At 36.6% G+C, this 21,363-nt stretch overlaps 1 protein-coding gene across 1 annotated transcript in view; it reads left to right on the forward strand.

The window, feature by feature from the left end:
- The window catches only part of LOC145666096 (uncharacterized), an 89,488-nt gene that overhangs the window by 47,338 nt on the left and 20,787 nt on the right, over nt 1-21,363 (forward strand). The window contains exon 3 of the mRNA XM_081733188.1: nt 6,254-7,570. Within this exon, the coding sequence (XP_081589314.1) occupies nt 6,254-7,570 (1,317 nt within the window). The remainder of the gene's footprint in view (nt 1-6,253; nt 7,571-21,363) is intronic.

Here is a 21,363-nt window from a genome sequence, read left to right on the forward strand (position 1 = left end):
GCTTATGGGTGTAGCTGCAAACTTTATGTTTGAGACACTGAATTTGCAGGAAGTTACAAACACAACACTCTGTTGATATCTACTTAGAATAGTTGAGTGAAAATGAAAGTTTTCTTTCTAACTGTAGACTCCTGCATTTGACAAGGGCCACGGTGTCTCAGTGGTAGAGCGTTCAAATCTGGTGCATGGGGTCCCGGGTACAAACCCTGCTCCCGCCAAGTAAACTTTGTGGTGGACAAACACCCTGTGCGTGGGTTTCATCAGGGTTCTCTCGTTTCCTCCCACTTTCTTCATTTCACCATTTCATTCATTTCTCATCTTTACCGTCTCCTTGAGAATAGCCGGCATAAAACGTGGGACGTAAAACTAAAAAGAAAAAATAATTTCATTTTCATTTCCTGCATTTGACAATGTGACGGTCTGTTGCGGAATATTTAGCAATAACTGAAACTCACGCAGCTACCAAATCATTCTTATCGAATTATACCGTAAATTCACATGCCTTGGGATGTAACCAGGAACCTATTACTCCAGAGGTGAGCACTCGGCTGTGACACTATGCTGATATTATTATTAAACAAGTTTAATAAGTACCTTTAAAATGTTCAATCATCACAGGTATTCTGCCATTATTGACAGGTTACTTGCTGCAACTAAGGCCTACCGCTCACTGGCGACAAAACAGTTGCGCAACTATCTCGTCGCTGTCGCCTGCAGTCAGCAACTTCACGGAGACAAAACAGTTTTGTTGCCATACCCTCGCTCACTGGCGACGGCAACAGAAAAGTTGCCGAGCATTTGATATCACAATTTACATAATCGGACACCGGAACAGTTCACATAATCGCTGGTTTCGGACATAAAAAAAACTACCGCCCATTTCAATGGTTAAATAAATAAATTTAAATAAACTTTCGAAGGTAGCCTCAACAGGGGCGTTATTTCAGTCTTCACTTTAGGGGGGCAAGAGCACCACCGACATAAGATTTTCATGTTTTGTACTAGTATATTAGTAGACAATTGATTAAAGTATATGTATTCCTCAAACTCTCGGGGAGCAATTGCACCTCCTGCCCCCCTAAATGACGTCCCTGAACGTCAATGAGTGACAAAAATAACGGCATTGTGTAAGCTAATACGAACGGGAACAATTATTTGAATCAAAAGATAACAAGAATAACGAAAATATAAAACGACTGGAAATAACTAACAGAACAAAACTAACAAAAGCGGCAATCCGACAACACTGTACAGTAACTGTACTCTCAATCTTCTATGTATAGCCATAAAATAAAAATTGGCTATCTTCGTTCTTCCCGCGTATTCTTCACGTTTTAAAATCGGCCATTTTTATACAGTACAGTTTTTTCTTTTTTATATTAGAAATGGAAAGAAACTTGAAAATGATAATTTTATCTGTATTTTTTTTCTAGTTGTGGGAAATTAATGAAAGTAGTAGTGTGTAGTATGACAGCGATATGTCATTATCGAAAAATGTACCTACCTGTGTTTTTTTTCTTGGCTGGAAAGCTCATTCTAGTTTCCTATTACAGCGAAACACACTTCCTTCCATATTTTTTTCTTTAACGCTGAGCGTTTCTCTATATCAGCGTTTCCCAACCGGTGTGTCGCGAGGAAATCGAAACAAAATTATTAATTGTATAGCAACCAATTTGCAAGACATACGAAAAAATGTATATTTTTGTATTTCACATTACTATGAATTTCTACCATGGAAAAAATTTCTGTAATTGTAATATATTATTCTACATCTATTACTATGTAGCAGACAGTATTTCTGCTCGTACACATTTCTACGGTTAGCTGCTATGTTACGCTTCAATTGAGAGTTATACTAACACCGAGAAATGAAAGCACTTGTACGGCACGCGTCAAGTGAACGTTCGTAGAACACTCATTCGCACGTGAATGACAGAACAACAGTTTATTCAACAGGTATGTTCTGACTTTGAAGTATCGCAAGCTGTGTGATTGCAATAATATTCACCGATTTTGGTAAAAACAGCAAAGTTAAAAGTATAAGACATTTGTTTGTTCGTTCGTTATTTAGTGATCTTCGTTCTTAGATAAAGGTTGGATACAGTTTTCGAAAAAGAAAGCGTATTTTTAAAAATCTGAGTTCTATATTTCATTGCAATTCTTTGCTATTTTAAAATTAGAATAAAAAAAATCATCATAATGAATTAGCATAGAGGAAAACCAGTGATCAAGCTTTCATCTCTGTGAGAAGATGATCAGTAATCACAGAAAAGAATTACCATGGTATTTTATATTTGCAAATAATAATAATAATAATAATAATAATAATAATAATAATAATAATAATATCTATGATTGTGCCGCGAGAATTCAAGTTACACCCGTAGTGTGCCGCAAGTTGAAAATGGTTGGGAAACGCTGCTCTATATCCTCAATTAATTTTTCATAGTCTTTATCACTAAAGACATGCTAGTCACTAATCAAAGAATGTATGTTTCCATTGCGAACACTTCTTTTCACGCGCTACACATGGAACGAACTGTTACGTGAAAAAAAAACTTGTAGAAAACATTTATTTTTTACCTTTCTATTTGGAGGTACCTCGGCAACTTTTCTGTCGCCGTCGCCTCAGTGAGCGGACTCCCATAAGACTCAATGCATTTTTAGATGTTGCGCAACTGTTCCGTCGCCGAGATGTTGCCCTGCTGTCGCCCTGCTTGGCGACACCTCGGCAACTTTTCTGTCGCTGTCGCCTCAGTGAGCGGACTCCCATAAGACTCAATGCATTTAGCCAGAGCAACAAGATAGTTGCCCGACAAAATGTTGCCAGTGAGCGGTAGCCCTAAGAAGCTTCCATGCTTCACGGTCTTTAGCTAACCTCTTCGTCTTCACATACTTTTTTTTCTCTTCTGAAATAATTCATTAATTGTAGTCTTCTTCGCCCCTCCCTCTCTTTCTTGCCACCATACCCTCTACCACGTCCCTTATAACATCCTTCCGTCATAAAAAAAATGACCCAACCTTATCTCCCTCTTGTCAATAATATTTAAAATTGTTCTTTTATCCTTCGCCATCTGTAAAACCCTCTCATTCGTTTTCCGCTCGACCCTGCTAATTCCCTCCATTCTTCTCTTTACACAAATTTAGAAAGGTACGAGTCGTTTCTCATTATTGCGTAATGTCCATGTCTATGTCTCATACACGAAGGATTTTTTGTATCTTTTTCTCAACTCTTTACTCATGGTTTCACAAAAGTCTTTTCTTCTTCCTAAAGGCTTCTTTCACCATTTTTATTCTTGATTTTATTTCACGTTCGTACTTCATATAATCGCTAATTGTAGTACTCAGGTATCTAAAACTAGTCACCTGTTCTATTTTCTGTCCTCCACTTCTATATTTGACACCTACCGCTTCGTTCCAATCACTTTACACATATAGTTAGTGTTCTTACTCGATTTGTACACAGGGGCCGCGGTTGCTCAGTGGTAGAGCGTTCACCTCTGGTGCTTGGGGTCCCGGGTTCGATCCCAGCCCCCGCCAAGTGAACTTTGTGATGGACAAGTACCGTGTGCGTGGGTTTTCTCGGGGTTCTCCCATTTCCTCCCACTTTTTTCATTGCACCATTTCACTCATCTCTCATCATCACCGTCTCCTTTAGCCTAACCGGCATAACCGTGGGACGTAAAACTCAAAGATTTCATTTCATTTTTCGATTTGTGCACAACGAATACGTAAAAGTTAACCACACGTCCTTTAGAGTTGAGAAACTCTGAAATCAAAGAGCAAGTCTAAAGTCCATCATTGTGAACATTCGTGATAATGTTTCTATAACATATTAGTTTAGTTTCACGCTCTGAAACTAAGGTAAACTTCCAAACAATGCAAAATCAATACTGAAACTGGTCATGATAGAACTGTAACTTCCAATTGTAATACGGGAGTAAAGTCAGAGATGGAACTAATTCTTGAGGTGCTTAAACCATATCAGAATGCCATTTATTGATATTTCTACATGAATATTCATATTTAAACCGGAAACAGTAGTTTGTATAATTTTCTTTGCAGTAGAGAAATAAAATTAGAGGTGAATAGATCCCAGAATATGTTACCAATTTTGTCCTATAGAAAACTTGTGGTGAAACCGGAAATAAAAATTTCAATCAATTCAGGTATAAGTAGAGAGCTGTGGGTGAATATAGTATGTTTCTTGATAAGATGAGTAGATTCCGAAAATCCACCCATCGCTATAAGCTATCGGACTTGTTCTACGACGATAAACATTGAAACAGGAAATTGATAATTTCTAGCATTTTCGGTTTGAATAGAGAGTTAGTGGATGAGATGGAACCTACGAAACGCAGAATTAATTTCAAAACCCGCTTCTTGAGATCCCTTGCCATTTTTGCTCTTATACCCGTTAACAGATAGTCAGAAGGACATAACTATAAAATTTCTGATGTTTATTCGTTGCATAGTTTGCAAGAAGAAAACGCTTTGGTGCATTATAATTTATTTCCGTGACTCGAGTAAGAAAAACGTTTAACAATCAAAAATGATTCACACGCTTTCATAAAGAGTACTGTTGTGAGTCAATCACCTTTGACACATGTGATTGGATTCCATTGACTACATATTAACACTTTCGATCCTGGGTTAATTTGACATTGTTTATTCTAGTATCCTGGGGTTTTTACGCCTTTTTAAAAATTTATAACTCATTGCTAAATAATAATAGGCACACTAAAAACATTGCAAACAAGTTTTTGGACTTTAGATTTTATTATGAATATATTATTTGGTGATGTAAGAAGAGGTAGTTTGCTACACTGCTGTTTGAAATATGTACTTTTTGAGCAAACGAAAAAAGTTTTTTACAATAGAAAAATAATACTCCTGCTGTGTGTGAAGTGCGAGCAGTGACAATGGTGTGTAATAAGGAGCGGGAAATCTACGGGAACTGACCGCTGAGTGCCGTTATTGTGAAGTGACGATTCTGCATCATGCTTTCCCGAATAAGATTCACAAGGTCGTCTGTGATGACGGTTGACCTCCCACTGCGCTCCTCATCATTCACATTTTAGCGTCCTGCTGCAAATTATCTACACCAGAAACGCACTATCTGCTTGCTCATAACGTTAGGTCCATATTCCTGGCACAACTTACGATGGATTTCAATCGGCGTTATGCCCTGTGCATTCAAAAACTTTATAGCTGCTCGCACTACACACGCGGTGGGAGCTGGAATAGGAAACTACTTCCATATTCATCCCTGCCACGACGCTTCTGACAGCAGTAGGAAAATTTCGCTGGCGCATGCGCCCAGCTAGGACCTTACGCTCTCACGTCAACGCAGTCGCTTCGCGCCACATACGGTCTCCTAGCTATGGCACGCATGGGAAAGTTACTTTCTGGATGGTCGTCAGTCAAATATTTTTATTTGTGTCCTTATGTACAGTACCGTGCCGTGTGTGGGATGTAAGCGAGCGGGGCGACGGTCCCGGGCGCCGAAGAAAGGGGACGAAAAATTCGGGAGTAAAAAGAAAAGATATATATAAAATGGAAGGAAAAAGTAATAAAAAATGCTCAAAATCAAGGAAGTGCAGGGTTTATTTTTGAAACTTTTCTTGCGCTTCGTGCGAAGCATGGTGGCGCTTCACTGCTTCTGACTGACATGTCAACTTCACTCATATGTACGGGGGGAGGGCGCCGATTTTCCACGGCATGGCACTGATATCGAGTTCCATATGATAACGATGTTTCATAAAAACATTATAAAAAGAAAGAAAACTTGATGAATGGAACTGGCGAATGAGAAACTTTTTATTTGATTGATTTCAATGGTTAAGAATAGAATCAAATAACAATATTTCTTCCCAGTCATTATTACTGAAGTATAAAGTCAATCTACACTATCAGTTTACAAAACTATTGTTTTCTCCTCATGAACATCATTTTTATTAGTAAACACTAATCCGCAGATACATTTTTAAGGGTAGCCCGTATTTTCATTGTACGTAATCAAACTTGTATAATTACGCTTGTGCATTAATCAGACTTGTATAATTACGCTTGTGTATTCCTTATACAATGCAAACTTGCATAATTACGTCCATATATTCATTATCAATTTGTAGATTTGTATAATTACGATAATTTATTCTTTTCAAAAATAGATTCAGTAAACTGTATTTTATTTAACTTTAAATAATTATCCATGTGCACCAACTCACTTGAGATATGTATATCTTTTTAGGTTCATATTTCATCCAAACCTTAAAGAGAAATGGAAACAGTGAAAGTTCCAAGAATCCTGGGAATAGAAATCAAAACAAATTCAATAACTACGGAGAATTTCTGAATATATTGTTTGGAAACAAATATGACAATTCACAGCACGAAAGTAACGAGAAACTTCAATATGACCACATACAATCGGTGGATAAAAATATTGATATTAATTCTGATTCCAATATATTTCCACAACCAGACTTAGGTAACAATCTGCAATTACTAAGAATCATACGCAGTAGTCCAGATAACTTAAGGTCAGAAGGGTTTTACGATGACGCAACTGGCCCACGTAAAGGTTCCATCTCTAAACGGTCAAGATCAAATAAACAGAACAATACAAGCTCAAGTGGTGGGAGGAAGTCGTCAAATACACAGGGGACCACAAATGCAAACAACGGAACTAAATCATCATCGAAGATATCTACGTCATCATCAAATAATACAAACACTACCCGCGCGAGCGGTCAGCGACCTGTATCTCCAGCGAGAAGCAATGCTAGGGCAGGTGCAGGATTAGGTGCAGGTCTAGGTGCCGGATTTGGTGCTGGTGCTGGTGCTGGTGCTGGGTTGGGTGCTGGGGTTGGTGCTGGAGGGTATGGTGGCAGTGGTATTCTGGCTGGTTTAGGGGCAGGTGCGGGAGCAGGATTTGGAGCTGGAGCAGGAGCTGGAGCAGGAGCCGGAGCTGGAGCTGGTGCTGATGCCGGTGCAGGTGCAGGTGCAGGAACTGCTCGTGGCAGTGGTTTATTACGACTAAATATGAATAGAGATAAAGGATATGCTCCAGGCGTTCTTGCAGGTCTTGGTGCAGGTGCGGGTGCAGGATTTGGTGCTGGTATGGGTGGAGGACCAGGAGCAGGATTAGGAGCGGGTTTAGGTGCAGGCCAAGGAGCAGCTTCCGGTAGCAATGCAGGTATACTTGCTGGGGCAGGCGCAGGCGCCGCAGCTATACCAGATAGTGTAAGTAGTTTTCTAGAAGGCCTGTTCGCAGGTTTAGGATTACTCACAGGTTCTGATCCAAGTTACCAAACTGCTTTAATGAATGCACGAAGTGGTCAGCTCAATATACAACAACTTCGAACATTCTTCCAAAATCTTATGTCTGCAAACCAAACATTAAAAAGAAATCAACCTGCTGATTCTTCTGTCAACAGAGTAGAGTTTACAGACGGAGAGCCAGATACAAAGAAAGAAAGACGAGGTGCCGTTCAGGAGCCTGAGCCAGACGAAGAGGACTTAGGAGTATATCCATCATCAGATGATTTAAGAGTGTATCCAACAGGTTAGTGCCTTTTAATTGGATTTTAAATATAGTATGAAGATTTAAGTGATTATAAACAAATAAATAAATGGTGTGCCATCGAATTATTGGTATCCTAATATAATTCCTTAATTCAAAACATATTTAGAATGTATTCTTCCCTCACTGCGAAGAATGTTGTTATGTAGGTAAATCTCAACAGCTAGTGAAGCAGTCCCTGCAACTTTAAGTAGAACCAGTGGCGTATTTAGGATTTTATTTCGGGGGGCTATGCACAACACGAGGAAGGAGGGGCAATTATCTGTCTGAGTTTGAGAATTAAAAATATTTTAATCAATTTTTGTACTAATGTACTAGGAAAAAACGTGAAACTCTTATGTCGGTGGAGGATCTTACCCCCCAGGCAAATTTGAAATAATGCTCCTGCAAACACAAGTTGAATATTTGTAATCTCATTTCAACTTAACTGATTTCAGTTTAGAAAAAAATGAAAACATTCAGTTTTATCTGTGTATGTTTTTACCTGAAAGAAAATGTTGAGACAAGTGGAAGCTGAAATATACTGATTGCAGTTTTAATGGTACGAGACTGGTGAATCGTCTATAAGTGATACAAAATTTTAGCAGTGAATCTAACCTTTTGTTCTACTCATAGAAGGAAAGGGAAGCAGCCTCTTGGCTTACCTAATGTTCCGGGCTACTTATTCCACCTCTTGATTTTCTTCAATTCAAACATTTACCTTTCTTTAAAAATAAACGATGTAAATATTCCTTTGCTATAAAAACTAAAGTCCCGTTACGTTGATATCTGTGTAGGTTGGAAGTTGGTGTGGAACACCAGTTTCGCTTATCAGCCTGTTAGTTTTGGTGTTACTGACGACGGCCGACTTCAATCACAACTAACAACGGTTCAAAGTATGATAGGAGAAATGAAAAAAAAATAACAACTAACCGTGTAAGAAAAAGAAATAGAAGAGTAGGATGAACGAAAGAATGAAATAAAGAACGCAGTTCTTACATAGCACGAAATTTGACAAATATAGTATTATTTCTGAACAAAGATCATAAAAAAATGGAAAGTCAATGAAATTGTTAGAAATGATAAGAAATATTATATTTATTGTTGTAGGGTGGAATGTGAAAAACTAACAAATTTATTTCGGGGGAGGGGGCTTGAGCCAGATAGCCCCCTCTAAATACGCCACTGGCTCGAACTATGAATAATATTAAACAATGCTTCAAAACACCCTGTGCGACCTATTTTATCTTTGTATTGTATTTTACCATTTGTTGTTGGATGCGGATTTAAGTTAAGTAATTTAATATATATAGTTAAACTTTTTCGGTGTCCTTTGGGGGCAATGTTTACCCTCTATTGAAGAATTATATTGTTGGTCCTCTTGCTTTGAATACTCACATTTAATAAAGTAGGACAAATAAAAAGTTAGTTACTTATCAGAGATAAAAAATCAGTATCTCAATCTTTTGATCCAGTAAATTACATCTATAGGAAATCAAATACTGTAGGTTTGATTTCCTGTAGATGTAATATACTGGATCAAAAGATTGTGATACTGATTTTTTTGTTATCTCTGAAAGTAAGAAGTAACTAACTTTTTATTTGTTCTACTTTATTAAATGTGAGTATTCAAAGCAAGAGGACCAACAATATATATATAATTCTTGCAGATGATTTTCTTCCTTCATTTTTTCATTTGTTCATAGAAAAACTCCCATTGTATTCAAAACTGGATTTCTGAGAGACGTTTAGTTCTGTTAATGTCTCATTTTCCTGGACAACTATTGTGAAATGGTAGCATTAAGTATTAAAGTGTCAATTTCATAATATAAGCCTACACTCTCTGTCTGAACTAAAAGTCCTAAGAAAATAATTATTTTGCTAACTTTAAATTTTTATGGACATTATTACAGTATCGTATTCCAGTCAATCTAACTTTTAAATACCAGGATAAGCAAGCACAGCGTGGAAGATTTTTTAAAAATGAAATCCTGAAGAGACAGAAATAAATGTATTAAAGAATACATCAAAACATAGATTGAGGTCTCTCCACTGTTTTAGTGGAATTTTTCTTGCATATAATAACATTAAAAATATAAATTTACAATTATTGATTTCCGTTAACTCTTTCGGATACTGGTGGCGGAAGTTGCACACACTGTGTGGACACTAATTAAGATATCGGGATAATTTTTGGTCCAAATATTGTTGGATCGTAGTTTATCATATTAGTTTATTTTAATTCTGTCGAATTTCCTTCTCAAATGTCAGTCCAAAGTCAAAAGCTTGAAAATTTTCGAATTTCGAATTTTTGTTTTTCCTGTAGCTTCCTTCGTTCTAGAGTGAGCTCCTTAAGACTTGTCAGGTAGATACATATTATAGATACCTTATATTGACATCAATTAGACAGGCCCACATTCAGTGCTGCCAACTAGGAAGATCAAAATTTACCTAATTTTCGGTAAAAAATTGTAAATTTTTGTTATAAATCCGTACCTATACGTCCGAGCGGAAGTCAACTTACGCCAGTCGAATATTGGTCCTTAGCGAGCAAGTGTGGGTACATATCGTTACAATAGGCTAATTGGAGGCAAACGAAAAATTTGTATTTAGGTCCTAATCCTTGATTTTTCTAGTTTTTCCATACTTTTCTCTTTACCGTAAACTATTTCTTGTAATTAGAACCTTTATTTCTTAAATATCGCTATGATACTTGTAGGATATATTAGTGGTGTACCAATGTTTATTTTAAGATTGTTTGCGTCTGTCTGGTACCAGTATTGCCAGCCAATAACAACCAATTCCCTATTTTAGGGGAAATTTTTGGAAACAATCCTAATTTGGGTCTATTATTTCCTTCTTATTGGCTACATTCGAACAAACGTATCACTGTCTGAAAACCTAGTCTTTAGCCTACACAACGTACTATGAAAACTTTCAATAGGGTAATTTTGGAAATATAGTTGAGGTTTATAATAAACCATGTTCTGTAAATGGTGAGAAAATGGTGAATTTCTGAGGTAGAGTGAGATTATACAGGGTTTTCATAAAGTCTGGACGGATTTAATTTGCTTATTGATTTAATTTTCAAAAAAATGCTCATAATGAAATCAAACAAAGTGCAAACGGTAGCGGAAGGATTAAATTTTTAGTTGGCAACACTGTTAGATAAGCGGCAACTCTGAACACGTTGAGAGAGGGAGGGCAAGGGTCAGTTTCTTACCAAATTCCATCCATTGTTGTTTTCATTGTTGTTTCAATGTTGACTGTTAAAAGTAAGTTGTAAGCTGTATTGGTGTGTATGTCTTTTAAAGAAATAAATAAATGAAAAACTCCCCTGAGAAGACTATTTTTTACCGTATCAAAGATGGCGTCGGTGAAAGAGAAAGCGCAATGTGTTCTGTGGTACGCAGAGCTAAAATCACCAATTCTGGTGTGTCGAAAGTTCACCAAAGAGTTCAAAAAGCCGGCACCGACTGAGAGTGCAATCCGAAAGTGGCATGCTAAGTTCTTGGACACAGGAAGCGTCCTGGACCGTCCTCGAAGTGGGAGGCCGCCAACCTCGCCTGCAACAGTGAGCAGGGTAAGGGAAAGCATCATCAACAGCCCACAGAAGTCGATTACTAGACGGTCCATGGAACTCGGAATTCCACAGACAACCGTGTTTAAGATAGCCAAGAAGACGATCAAGGCCAAAGGTTACAAAATCAAGATAGTCCAGGATCTGCATGATGAAGATTTGGACATCCGGTTCAACTTCTGTGACGCCATGCTCAAGCAGTTGGAACATGGCGACGTTCTCCTTTCAGCCATCATGTTCTCAGATGAGGCGCCCAGTTGGAGGTGTGACGGTGAATGAACTGAGCTGGTGCAGATTACAGGTAAAAATTTAATCCTTCCGCTACCGTTTGCACTTTATTTGATTTCAATATGAGCATTTTTATGTAAATTATAAGCGAATTAAATCCGTCCATACTTTATGAAAACCCTGTATATATATATATATATATATATATATATATATATATATATATATATATATATATATATATATATATATAAAATTTCAAGCTTACACAGAGAAAAATCCGTTCTCCGGACAGCGATATATTGTACAAAGATATGATATCCTCTTGCTTACTATAGAAATCAGTACGGAGCATACGTTGTCCGTATGCTACATAGGCACTGCCCTTAGATGTTACATCCTGCCGTTGCAGGATGTCTGACATTTAACACTTTTCCGTATATCACATGCATATAGTTATGTTACCTTCGTCAGCTATATGTTATATACGTCCATTTGTATGTGAAATCCTGACAGCCTATATTGTTTCATACGGAAAGTACGTACAGATGGGACACTTATACAGAAAGTATTATAAAACATGAGTTTTCAGTTATAGGTCTGCTGTACGTTAAGTCCAAAACTACAGGAATTACGCAAGTAAGCTACCTTTTTAAGTACGCCACCTACATTTTTTTTCTCAGTGTACTTTGTTAGATATCGCCATGATACTTGTAGGATATACTAGCGGGGCCCAAGGTTTCTTTTCAGATAGTTTGAGTTTGTCTGATGGCAGTGTTTCCAGGCAAAAGTAATAATTACCGATTTTAGTTGAATAATTCGGAAAATTTCCCTTTTCCCCTCTATTATTTCCCTCTTGCAGGCTACATTGAAACAAACGTATCACTTACCTGAAAGCCTCGTGTTTAGCTACCAGAACGCACCATAAAAAGTTTCAATAGGGTAATTATGGAAGCTGTAGCCATAACATATCTCTTGCTTTTTGCTTTTGAGGCGTAAAAAGGTGTCAAACTTTAATGTGTATGATGACACAGAATCTTTCCTTTCTGTCTTTGTATGACTGAAAACGACTTTACGTTTTTACCGTGCGTGTCAATACACCGAAGAATTTTGTAGTTAAATTGGACCTATGTGGTAACAGTGGTGCCAGCTACAAAAATCTTGAAATTCGGTTAGGGATTTTTTTCCTAAATTTTCACCCCTACATTTCCCTCAATAAGTTCGCTCCTATTGGTAACACTGTAATGTAACTTATACCAAACAATAGCCACATCTCTGTTTCAAAAACAAGGATTTAACCATGTCAATCGGATAAATAGTGTTTGAGCAATAAGCCACTAATTGAAAATGTCGGGAAAAGCCAAAAATGAACCGGGTCCGAAAGGGTAATTTCTTAATTCCTTCTTTAGCCTTAAGGGCATAATCGTCGGACATTAAAGTATAAATTACCGTTCATTAAAAGAAAACTTAGAATATAAAAAAACAGTGATTCTTCTTTTTGAAATATCACTATTAGGTCTTTTATTAAGATAATGAAAGTGGGAATATTCTAATGTTAGTATGTATGTACGTCCGTTACTCCAAGCAATAACTCTTGAGGGAAAAGGAAATTTTGAATTCTGTTCTCTTGACCGAGTCTGATAATGAAGTGAAATCATTAATATCTTGACACTTTAACAGGTTACGTTGACTTAAGTGCGTATGTTACTCCACATGATAAATCTTGAACGAAAGTGATTTTTAAATTATGTTCTTACTACTAGATAGATTGAGCAATTATTTGGGTCAAATGCGTTATTAGACTATTCTTGTTAACATCTTAACGAGTAACGGTGACCTACGCCTGCCCGTTACTCCAAAAAGATACCGGTAATTCTTGAATGAAAGTGGATATTTGAATTCTGATTTCTGCAACTGATAGAGCAATCGTTTCGAAAGTGTTCATAAATAGAGTCAATCCGTCAAGATCTTCAAAGATAACGCGAATTTAATGTTGGCTGTCTATATGTTATTTTCTTTTATCGAAATAAATGTATATAATTCTACAATGCTAAAAGTTATACATTACGTCATTAGATGAGAGCAAACTTCATGCAGTGGTTTTCATCTACCATATTAACATTGAAACTTCTAGAAAGAGCAGTATATTAACGTAAGTAGAATATTTGTTATCATTTCGGATACTACTCGTAATTTGGCAGAAAGCAAGTATCCAACAACATGACCATGGTAATATATATATATATATATACCGTCAAATGGGGTGAATAGAAACACATTTTTGGCTATATGAGTATATAAGTCTGGTGATGTTAAAGATTTCGCGTATCAGATTATTCCAAAAGAAAGGTCTTAATATGCTAATGAAGTTCAGTAAACGTCATATTAATTTATCAACTCCACTTTTCTTCACCTTGATTTTTCTTAATGTTTATATTCACCCCATGAGTAGGGGTGAATAGAAACAATGACTTTATTTTCATTGTTGTTTCTTTTATACTATTGGAAATGTAAAAAGAAACAGCGTATTTGTTGAAACGAACTATTTATTTGATACCTGCACGATATAAGTTCAATAAGACCAGTATTACATAAGTTACAAACTTATAAAACAATACAATGCACAATATAGGTACAAACGACCATACAGTTTCGATGATATATGAATAAGATTTAAACCACTGAAATCACCAGGGAAACTTATCATGAGTTGAGTTGATTTTGAGGTTAACGTCCCGTTCAGCAGCGAGGGTATATGAGACGTGGACCTACTGATTAACGTGGAATCAGAACCATATGAGCTCCCGCCGGGAATCGAACCCGGGTCTCCCAAGCCAAAGGCGAGTACGCTAACCGCTTAGCCACGAAGGAGCCCGGAACTTATCATATACTTAAAGCGTGCTGACGAACTCCTAATAAAACCCAACAGTTTCGTAACAATATCCTAATGTAGAAAGAACGATTCTTCAGAAGTTTCCGAAAATTTCATTGTTTATGTGCTTTCTTATAAAACACCCAAATATCCATCATGTTCACATTTTCGCACTTGGGTAGTGAATAGTCTCATCGAGTTTTAGCTTCTCATAAACTACCACAGCAAAATCACCAGCTTTAGAAAACCATCATCTAGTTCGTGATCGTCTGGAATGTTGTCTTCTGGAGTGTTGTCTTTCTCCTCTTCCGACTATACAAGGGTAGATTGAGTTTCGTTGTGATTTGATGAAAATGCATCATTTTCAGAAAACAAACCAAAACTCTTACCAGAAACATCTATTCCTACTCTCTTGTTCTCTTGTTTAATTTTTTCATCTTCTCTTCATGCTCTTGAAAAACCATAAGGGAACGGTTTACAGTCTGAGATGTCTTTTGCTGTTCTGTTTCTTCTCGTTCATTGTCTCTTTTTGGCAGCATCCTCAGCATTTGGCCTCGACAAAGGGGAAAAGCTACACACTTTTCAAATCCAGCCCTGATATTTTCCTCCTTCAGTTTGTCACACATTTCTTGTTTTTAAGAAGACTTGGAAATTTGTCCTTAAGGGTGGTTGATTCATTTCTACCAGGTCTCTTTTTCCGCTCCTCAAGAATTTTCCACTCCTCAAGAAGTGTTTCTATTCACCCCACTAATTAAAAATCATAACAATAACCCAGTAAAGTTAAATTTTGATTAAAAATAATTTACAAAAGGAAAACTTTTACTATGAACGTCAGTAAATGAAACAACAAACTACAAAATAGGCATATGTTCAGATGCAACAAATATGGAAATATCATACTTACCAAGAAAGTTTGAGGAGCGCTAAAATACCGTCTAAGATTTCAGTAACACATTAATGCTACTGCCGTCTACCTCACTGTTTCCAACTCAGTAAAACATTTTGTCTCTGCCCTGAACACTTTAGCCGTATAAGGCTATGTTAAAAAATTTCAGTTTTCTTGATTAATTTATCGTCCAGATAAATCCAAAACTAATCTGGAAGTTTTGTTTCTATTCACCCCCATGTTTCTATTCACCCCATTTGACGGTATATATATATATATATATATATATATATATATATATATATATATATATATATATATATATATATATATATATATATATATATATATATATGTATGTATATGAACAACAGAATAATAACATTTATCTTTTAGGTCAATGATCATTCAATGACACTTGTAATCAGATAGTTTGATCAATGAAAGTATTCGACATAATCAACGCAACATCCTCCTATAAACTGAAAAAAAACAGTATAATCTAGGCTCTAATACATTATTGAACCGACATATTAAAAATCATACCCACTCCAGCTTGCTCATAATTAATCTTTAATACAGTAAATATTGTATACTCGGCTATTTGTTTTATAAGAACGTTTACGTATCTTTTAAAATTTCTTATGAAACACTGGTTGAAGTGAGATAAGCTTAATTCAGTTATAAATAAATAAATAAACAAGTGTACTATGTACGTATTACGCGGCTTTTATATTTGTGGAGGCGGCAACTGTGTGTGCAAATTGCGTTGGTTACGAGTGACGTCAAACCTATGGCAGCGTTGTCAGAGAACAGAGATACATCGTTTATGTTAAATTCCGTACACTTGCGTACTTTTTCTAGAAATCAAACATGATCAAATTTGTGGGAGATCAATACGGTAGTGTACATACATACTTTTCAGCTGAATATATCGTCGCTGCGAATCGAAAAATAGGTATGTGAGATTTTCATCGAATATGAATTATATATTACAAAATGAACAGAATGTTCGTCTTCCCGTATATTAATATATGTGATTTCTTAATTCTTTTCTCGTTATAACGAAACAAAATTGACACTCATTAATAATATAAATGATTTGAACCCATTTTTTTCCTTATCTTGGAAAGTTGCCAGTTCTGCACATGGCATTTTTTCGACAAACAGTGATGATATGTAAAACTATTTAATGTGAGATGAAACATAAAACCATGTAAATAGTTGCAAGGGATAATTTGGGGAGAGCAAAGGGCAATTTCCCCCTGGTTTTTGATAGTATAAAAAGTAATACTCTGAATTTCAGAGAGTCTTGTCCCGCTCCCCTTCTCAAGCACAACCTAAACTGACGCTATTGGATTATTCCTAACTTAATTGTCTAGGTATCAAGAAATAGCTTCAAACATAGAAAATATTTAGCAAATTATTATTATTAATACGTCTATAGTGCAGGTGTAGGATTATCTTCCCTACACAATTTCAATATTTTATGAGCAGTTTTCCAGTAACTGATCGAATTATTTTGCTTATCAACTTTCTGGCATTTCGGTTGTCCTTTCAAAATCACAATACCTTCAACATACGTATTCAATGATTAAAAAATCCTAGGAGATACACTAAGTCTACTGAGATTTACTGCAATTATGTTCTAGCAACAATGTTTGTAATGAAAAAAAAAAAATGTCTTCCCTTATAACAATCTTTTCCAATAGGAATACACAAACTCAATAGAGACCTCACAAAACAAGTGCAGTAAATCTTCAGATGTTGTAACTTTCTCACCATGATTCAATGCGAAACTTAGCAGTGCAATCAGAAGATTATAGGACAGGCGGTGTTCTGGGTCTCTCTACATATTAGAATAACAAATTAGCAAAAGCTATGGGCATTAATTTCCACTACCACTAAGAAAATTTAAAGGATGTTCAATATATATCTAAAATAATTTTAAAATAATCATAAAGGATGACGTGATGTTCAAACTTTTCTGAAGAGATCCGCGCACAAATTAATTAGATACTAAATTACAACTACCAGTAAATTAAGCCAAATGCTTTAATGCAATATTGTTTAAAACCTATTCAATGAGTCCAGCCTGAAGGGCAGACTACTTACAAATCTCAAAAAAATTTCAAACTAATAACTCACATTCTTCACATTTCAATAGGCATTTCCCCCTTAGGGGAGGAATTTTTGTAAACGCTGAAATGCGTTTTCACTTATTTTTATATGAGTTTATATACATCTTATCTTTAACTTACCGAATACCACATCTTCAAATTAAATGAACACTCACATTGGACACAATCTGAAGAAACAAAGGGAAATTATCTTATACAATTGACCCCAGTTTACCCCCTTAGTTTTCTCTTAATTTTATATAAGAGTTCATAAACTAAGTTTTTAATCACGAGCTTAAGCAAATTCCCACAGTCGGTAATTTAGACATAAATAGAGGGAAATTTTAATATAAGAGAAATTGTCCCTTCCCCCAATTAGAAGCATAATTTTCCACCTTCTGCTTCAGTTTGACAAGTAATGTGATCATATGATACCTTATATATCTACATCTTGATTTTCCATCGAAATTTGCATTCCATGCTTTAGAAAAGTCATCACGGAAACTGTATCAAACATGAACTTATTTATTGCTGGGGTTACCAGTTTGCTTTCTTTTCAGTGTCAAGGCTGTATGAAACGGAGAGGAACCCACTGAGCAAACATCAATTAATTAATTGTAATGTAGCAAATATAGCATAAAATAGCAAATAAATTGTTGTTTAATATGAAACTCAATCTACTAGGGGATACCGGTGCTGGTTCACACAGGGTCGGTTGACAGGGGCGGGTTGCAGTGGTTGACACACTGCAAATTAATTCCACGTTCAGCGGTTGGTACTCCCGATATTCATGAGGTGCATTTCGCCAGCCCCCCCCCCCACCTTGGAGTTTCGAAACGAAACCTATGCCAATCGTTTGTGCTACGTTTGTGCCGGAATGTACCGCAAAAATTTTCGTTTGTACCACTTCCGGTACGAAGTTATAAGGGTTTTAAAGTTGGGGGACTGGAAAAACGGCAGCCTCCAAACTTGGAATTTCGAAACAAAACCTATGCCAATCGTTTGTGCTACGTTCGTGCCGGAATGTACCGAAAAAATTTTCGTTTGTACCACTTCGGGTACGAAGTTATAAGGGTTTTAAAGTGGGGGGGAGGGTGGAGAAACGGAAGCCTCCAACCTTGGAATTTCGAAACAAAAACTATGCCAATTGTTTGTGCTACGTTTGTGCCGGAATGTACCGGAAAAATTTTCGTTTGTACTACTTCCGGTACGAAGTTATAAGGGTTTTTAAAGTGGGGAGCTGGGGAAACCGCAGCCCGCCACCTAGGAATTTCAAAACAAAACCTATTGCAATCGTTTGTGCTAGGTTTGTGTAGCACCTACACTAATGAAGCACGAAACTTAGGTGTTGGTGCACTAGGAAGCACTAATGTAACAAGGAAAGAAAACTTTCGAAATTATCGTGAACTTAGCCCCCACTACAAGCACTAACGAAAAAATTAGTTTTATACGTTAGTGCATTGCTAGTACTTCTAGAAGATACAAGTAGTTTCGTTAGTGTTTCACCATTAGTGTAGAAATGGCCAATTATAAGTCTCAAAACTCCCATAAGAAACACATGGGGAATTATTCATTGTATCAAATTCCCATCGCATTCAAAAGCACTAATTATCTCTGTTAGTGCAATTGTTAGTGCATCGTAATTGCTTCTTAGAGCACAAACACCTAACGTTAGTGCTTCATTAATGTAGGTGTTACAAGTAAAAAAAACCTATGGGGAAGTCAGCGTGAATTTCGCACCGACACTTTAAGCACTAACGGTAAAAAAGTCCAATTCGTTAGTGCTTCTATAAAGCACTAACAATTTCGTTAGTGCTTCACTATTAGTGTAGTTATGGCCAATTACATATCACGAGACTCACAAGAAATTTAGGCAAATTTTTCATTGAATCAAATTTCCGCCAAATTCAAAATCACTAATGATCTCTTCTAGAGCGATCGTTAGTGCATTGTTAGTGCTTCTTAGCGCATCTACACTTAAGGTTAGTGCTTCATTAGTAAATGTGCTACAATTAAAATACCTTTTGAGGCCAGAGTGAACATAGCGCCCCCACTTCAAGCACTAAAAAATATTTAGTGCCATTCGTTAGTGCATTGGTAGTGCTTCTGGAAAACACTAACAATTTAGTTAGAACTTCAATATTAGTTTAGTTATGGCCAATTACATGTAACGAAACACATAATAAATTTATGGGAAATTTTTCATTGCATCAAATTTCCGTCAAATTCAAGAGTACTAATGATCTATTCTAGTGCAATCGTTAGTGCATCGTTAGTGCTTCTAGAAAACACTAACAGTTTCGTTTGTCCTTCAATATTAGTGTAGTTATGGACAATTACATGTCACTAAACTCCTATAAGACATTTATTGAGAATTTTTAATTGCATCAAATTTCCGCCATATTGAAAAGCACTAATGATATCTTCTAGTGCAATTGTTAGTGGTTCTTAGTGCACCAACCCCTAACGTTAGTACTTCATTAGTGTAGGTGCTACAGGTACAATATCTTTGGAGGGCACGGTGAACTTGCGTCAACTTCAAGCACTAACAAAAAATTAATGCCATTCATTAGTGTATCGTAAGTGCTTCTAGAAAGCACTAAATGTTTGTATGGAATTTGATATTTCTGAAGTTGGCCCCACCAAAAATCTTGAATAAATCCCAAAATATGGTAATGCTAACCTTAATGCTTAGTGCATTTAAGTGCACTAACGATGCAATAACGATTGTTTTTAACTGCATGTTTCTACCTCTATTTGTATAGAATTTGATATTTCTGAAGTTGGCCCCCATCTAAAATCTTGAATAAATCCCAAAATATTGTAGCACTAACGTCAGTGTTTAGTATTTTAAGTGCACTAACGATGCACTAACGATTGCCGTTAACTCTATGTTCCTATCTCTATTTGTATAGAATTTGAAATTACTGAAGTTGCCCATCCCACCGAAAATCTTGAATGAATTCCAAAATATGGTAACACCAACGATAGTGCTTAGTACGTTTAAGTGCACTAACGATGCACTAACGTTTGCCATTAACCCCATGTTTCATCCCTATTTGTATAGAATTTGATATTTCTGAAGTTGACCACCCCACCAAATTTTTTAAATAAATCTCAAAATAAAGTAGCACTAACGTTAGTGCTTAGTGCGTTTAAATGCACTAATGAGGCACTAATGATTGCCGTTAACACTATGTTTCTACCTTTATTTGTATAGAATTCGATATTTCTGAAGTTGGCCCCCCCACCAAAAATCTTGAATAAATCCCAAAATATGATAGCACTAACGTTAGTGCTTAGTGCTTTTAAGTGCACTAACGATTGCCGTTAACTCAATGTTTCTAACTCTACTTGTATTGAATTTGATGTTTCTGAAGTTTGCCCCCCACTTTAAAACTATTTAACTTCGTACCGGAAGTGGTACAAACGAAAATTTTTGCGGTACATTCCGCACAAACGTAGCACAAACGATTGGCATAGGTTTTGTTTTGAAATTTTTAGGTGGGGGGGCTGCCGTTTCCCCAGCCCCCACTTCAAAACCCTTTTAACTTCGTACCGGAAGTGGTACAAATGAAAATTTTTGTGGTACATTCCGGCACAAATGTTGCACAAACGATTGGCATAGGTTTTGTTTCGTAATTTCACTTTAGGTTGTTTCCGTTTCTCCAGTCCCCCACTTTAAAACACTTATAACTTCGTACCGGAAGTGGTACAAACGAAACTTTTTGCGGTACATTCCGGCACAAACGTAGCACAAACGATTGACATAAGTTTTGTTTTGAAATTCCTAGGTGGGAGGCTGCCGTTTCCCAGTCCCCACTTCAAAACTCTTATAATTTCGTACCGGAAGTAGTACAAACGAAAATTTTTGCGGTACATTCCGGCACAAACGTAGCACAAACGATTGGCATAGGTTTTGTTTCGAAATTCCTAGGTGGGGGGGCTGCCGTTTCCCCAGCCCCCCACTTTAAAACTCTTATAACTTCGTACCGGAAGTGGTACAAACGAAAAGTTTTGCGGTACATTCCGGCACAAACGTAGCACAAACGATTTTCATAGGTTTCGTTTTGAAATTCCAAGGTAGGGGGGCTGCCGTTTCCCCAGCCC

Source organism: Thermobia domestica, chromosome 12 (genome assembly GCF_964235325.1).
Source record: "Thermobia domestica chromosome 12, izTheDome1.hap1.1, whole genome shotgun sequence".
Taxonomy (NCBI): Eukaryota; Metazoa; Arthropoda; class Insecta; order Zygentoma; family Lepismatidae; genus Thermobia; species Thermobia domestica.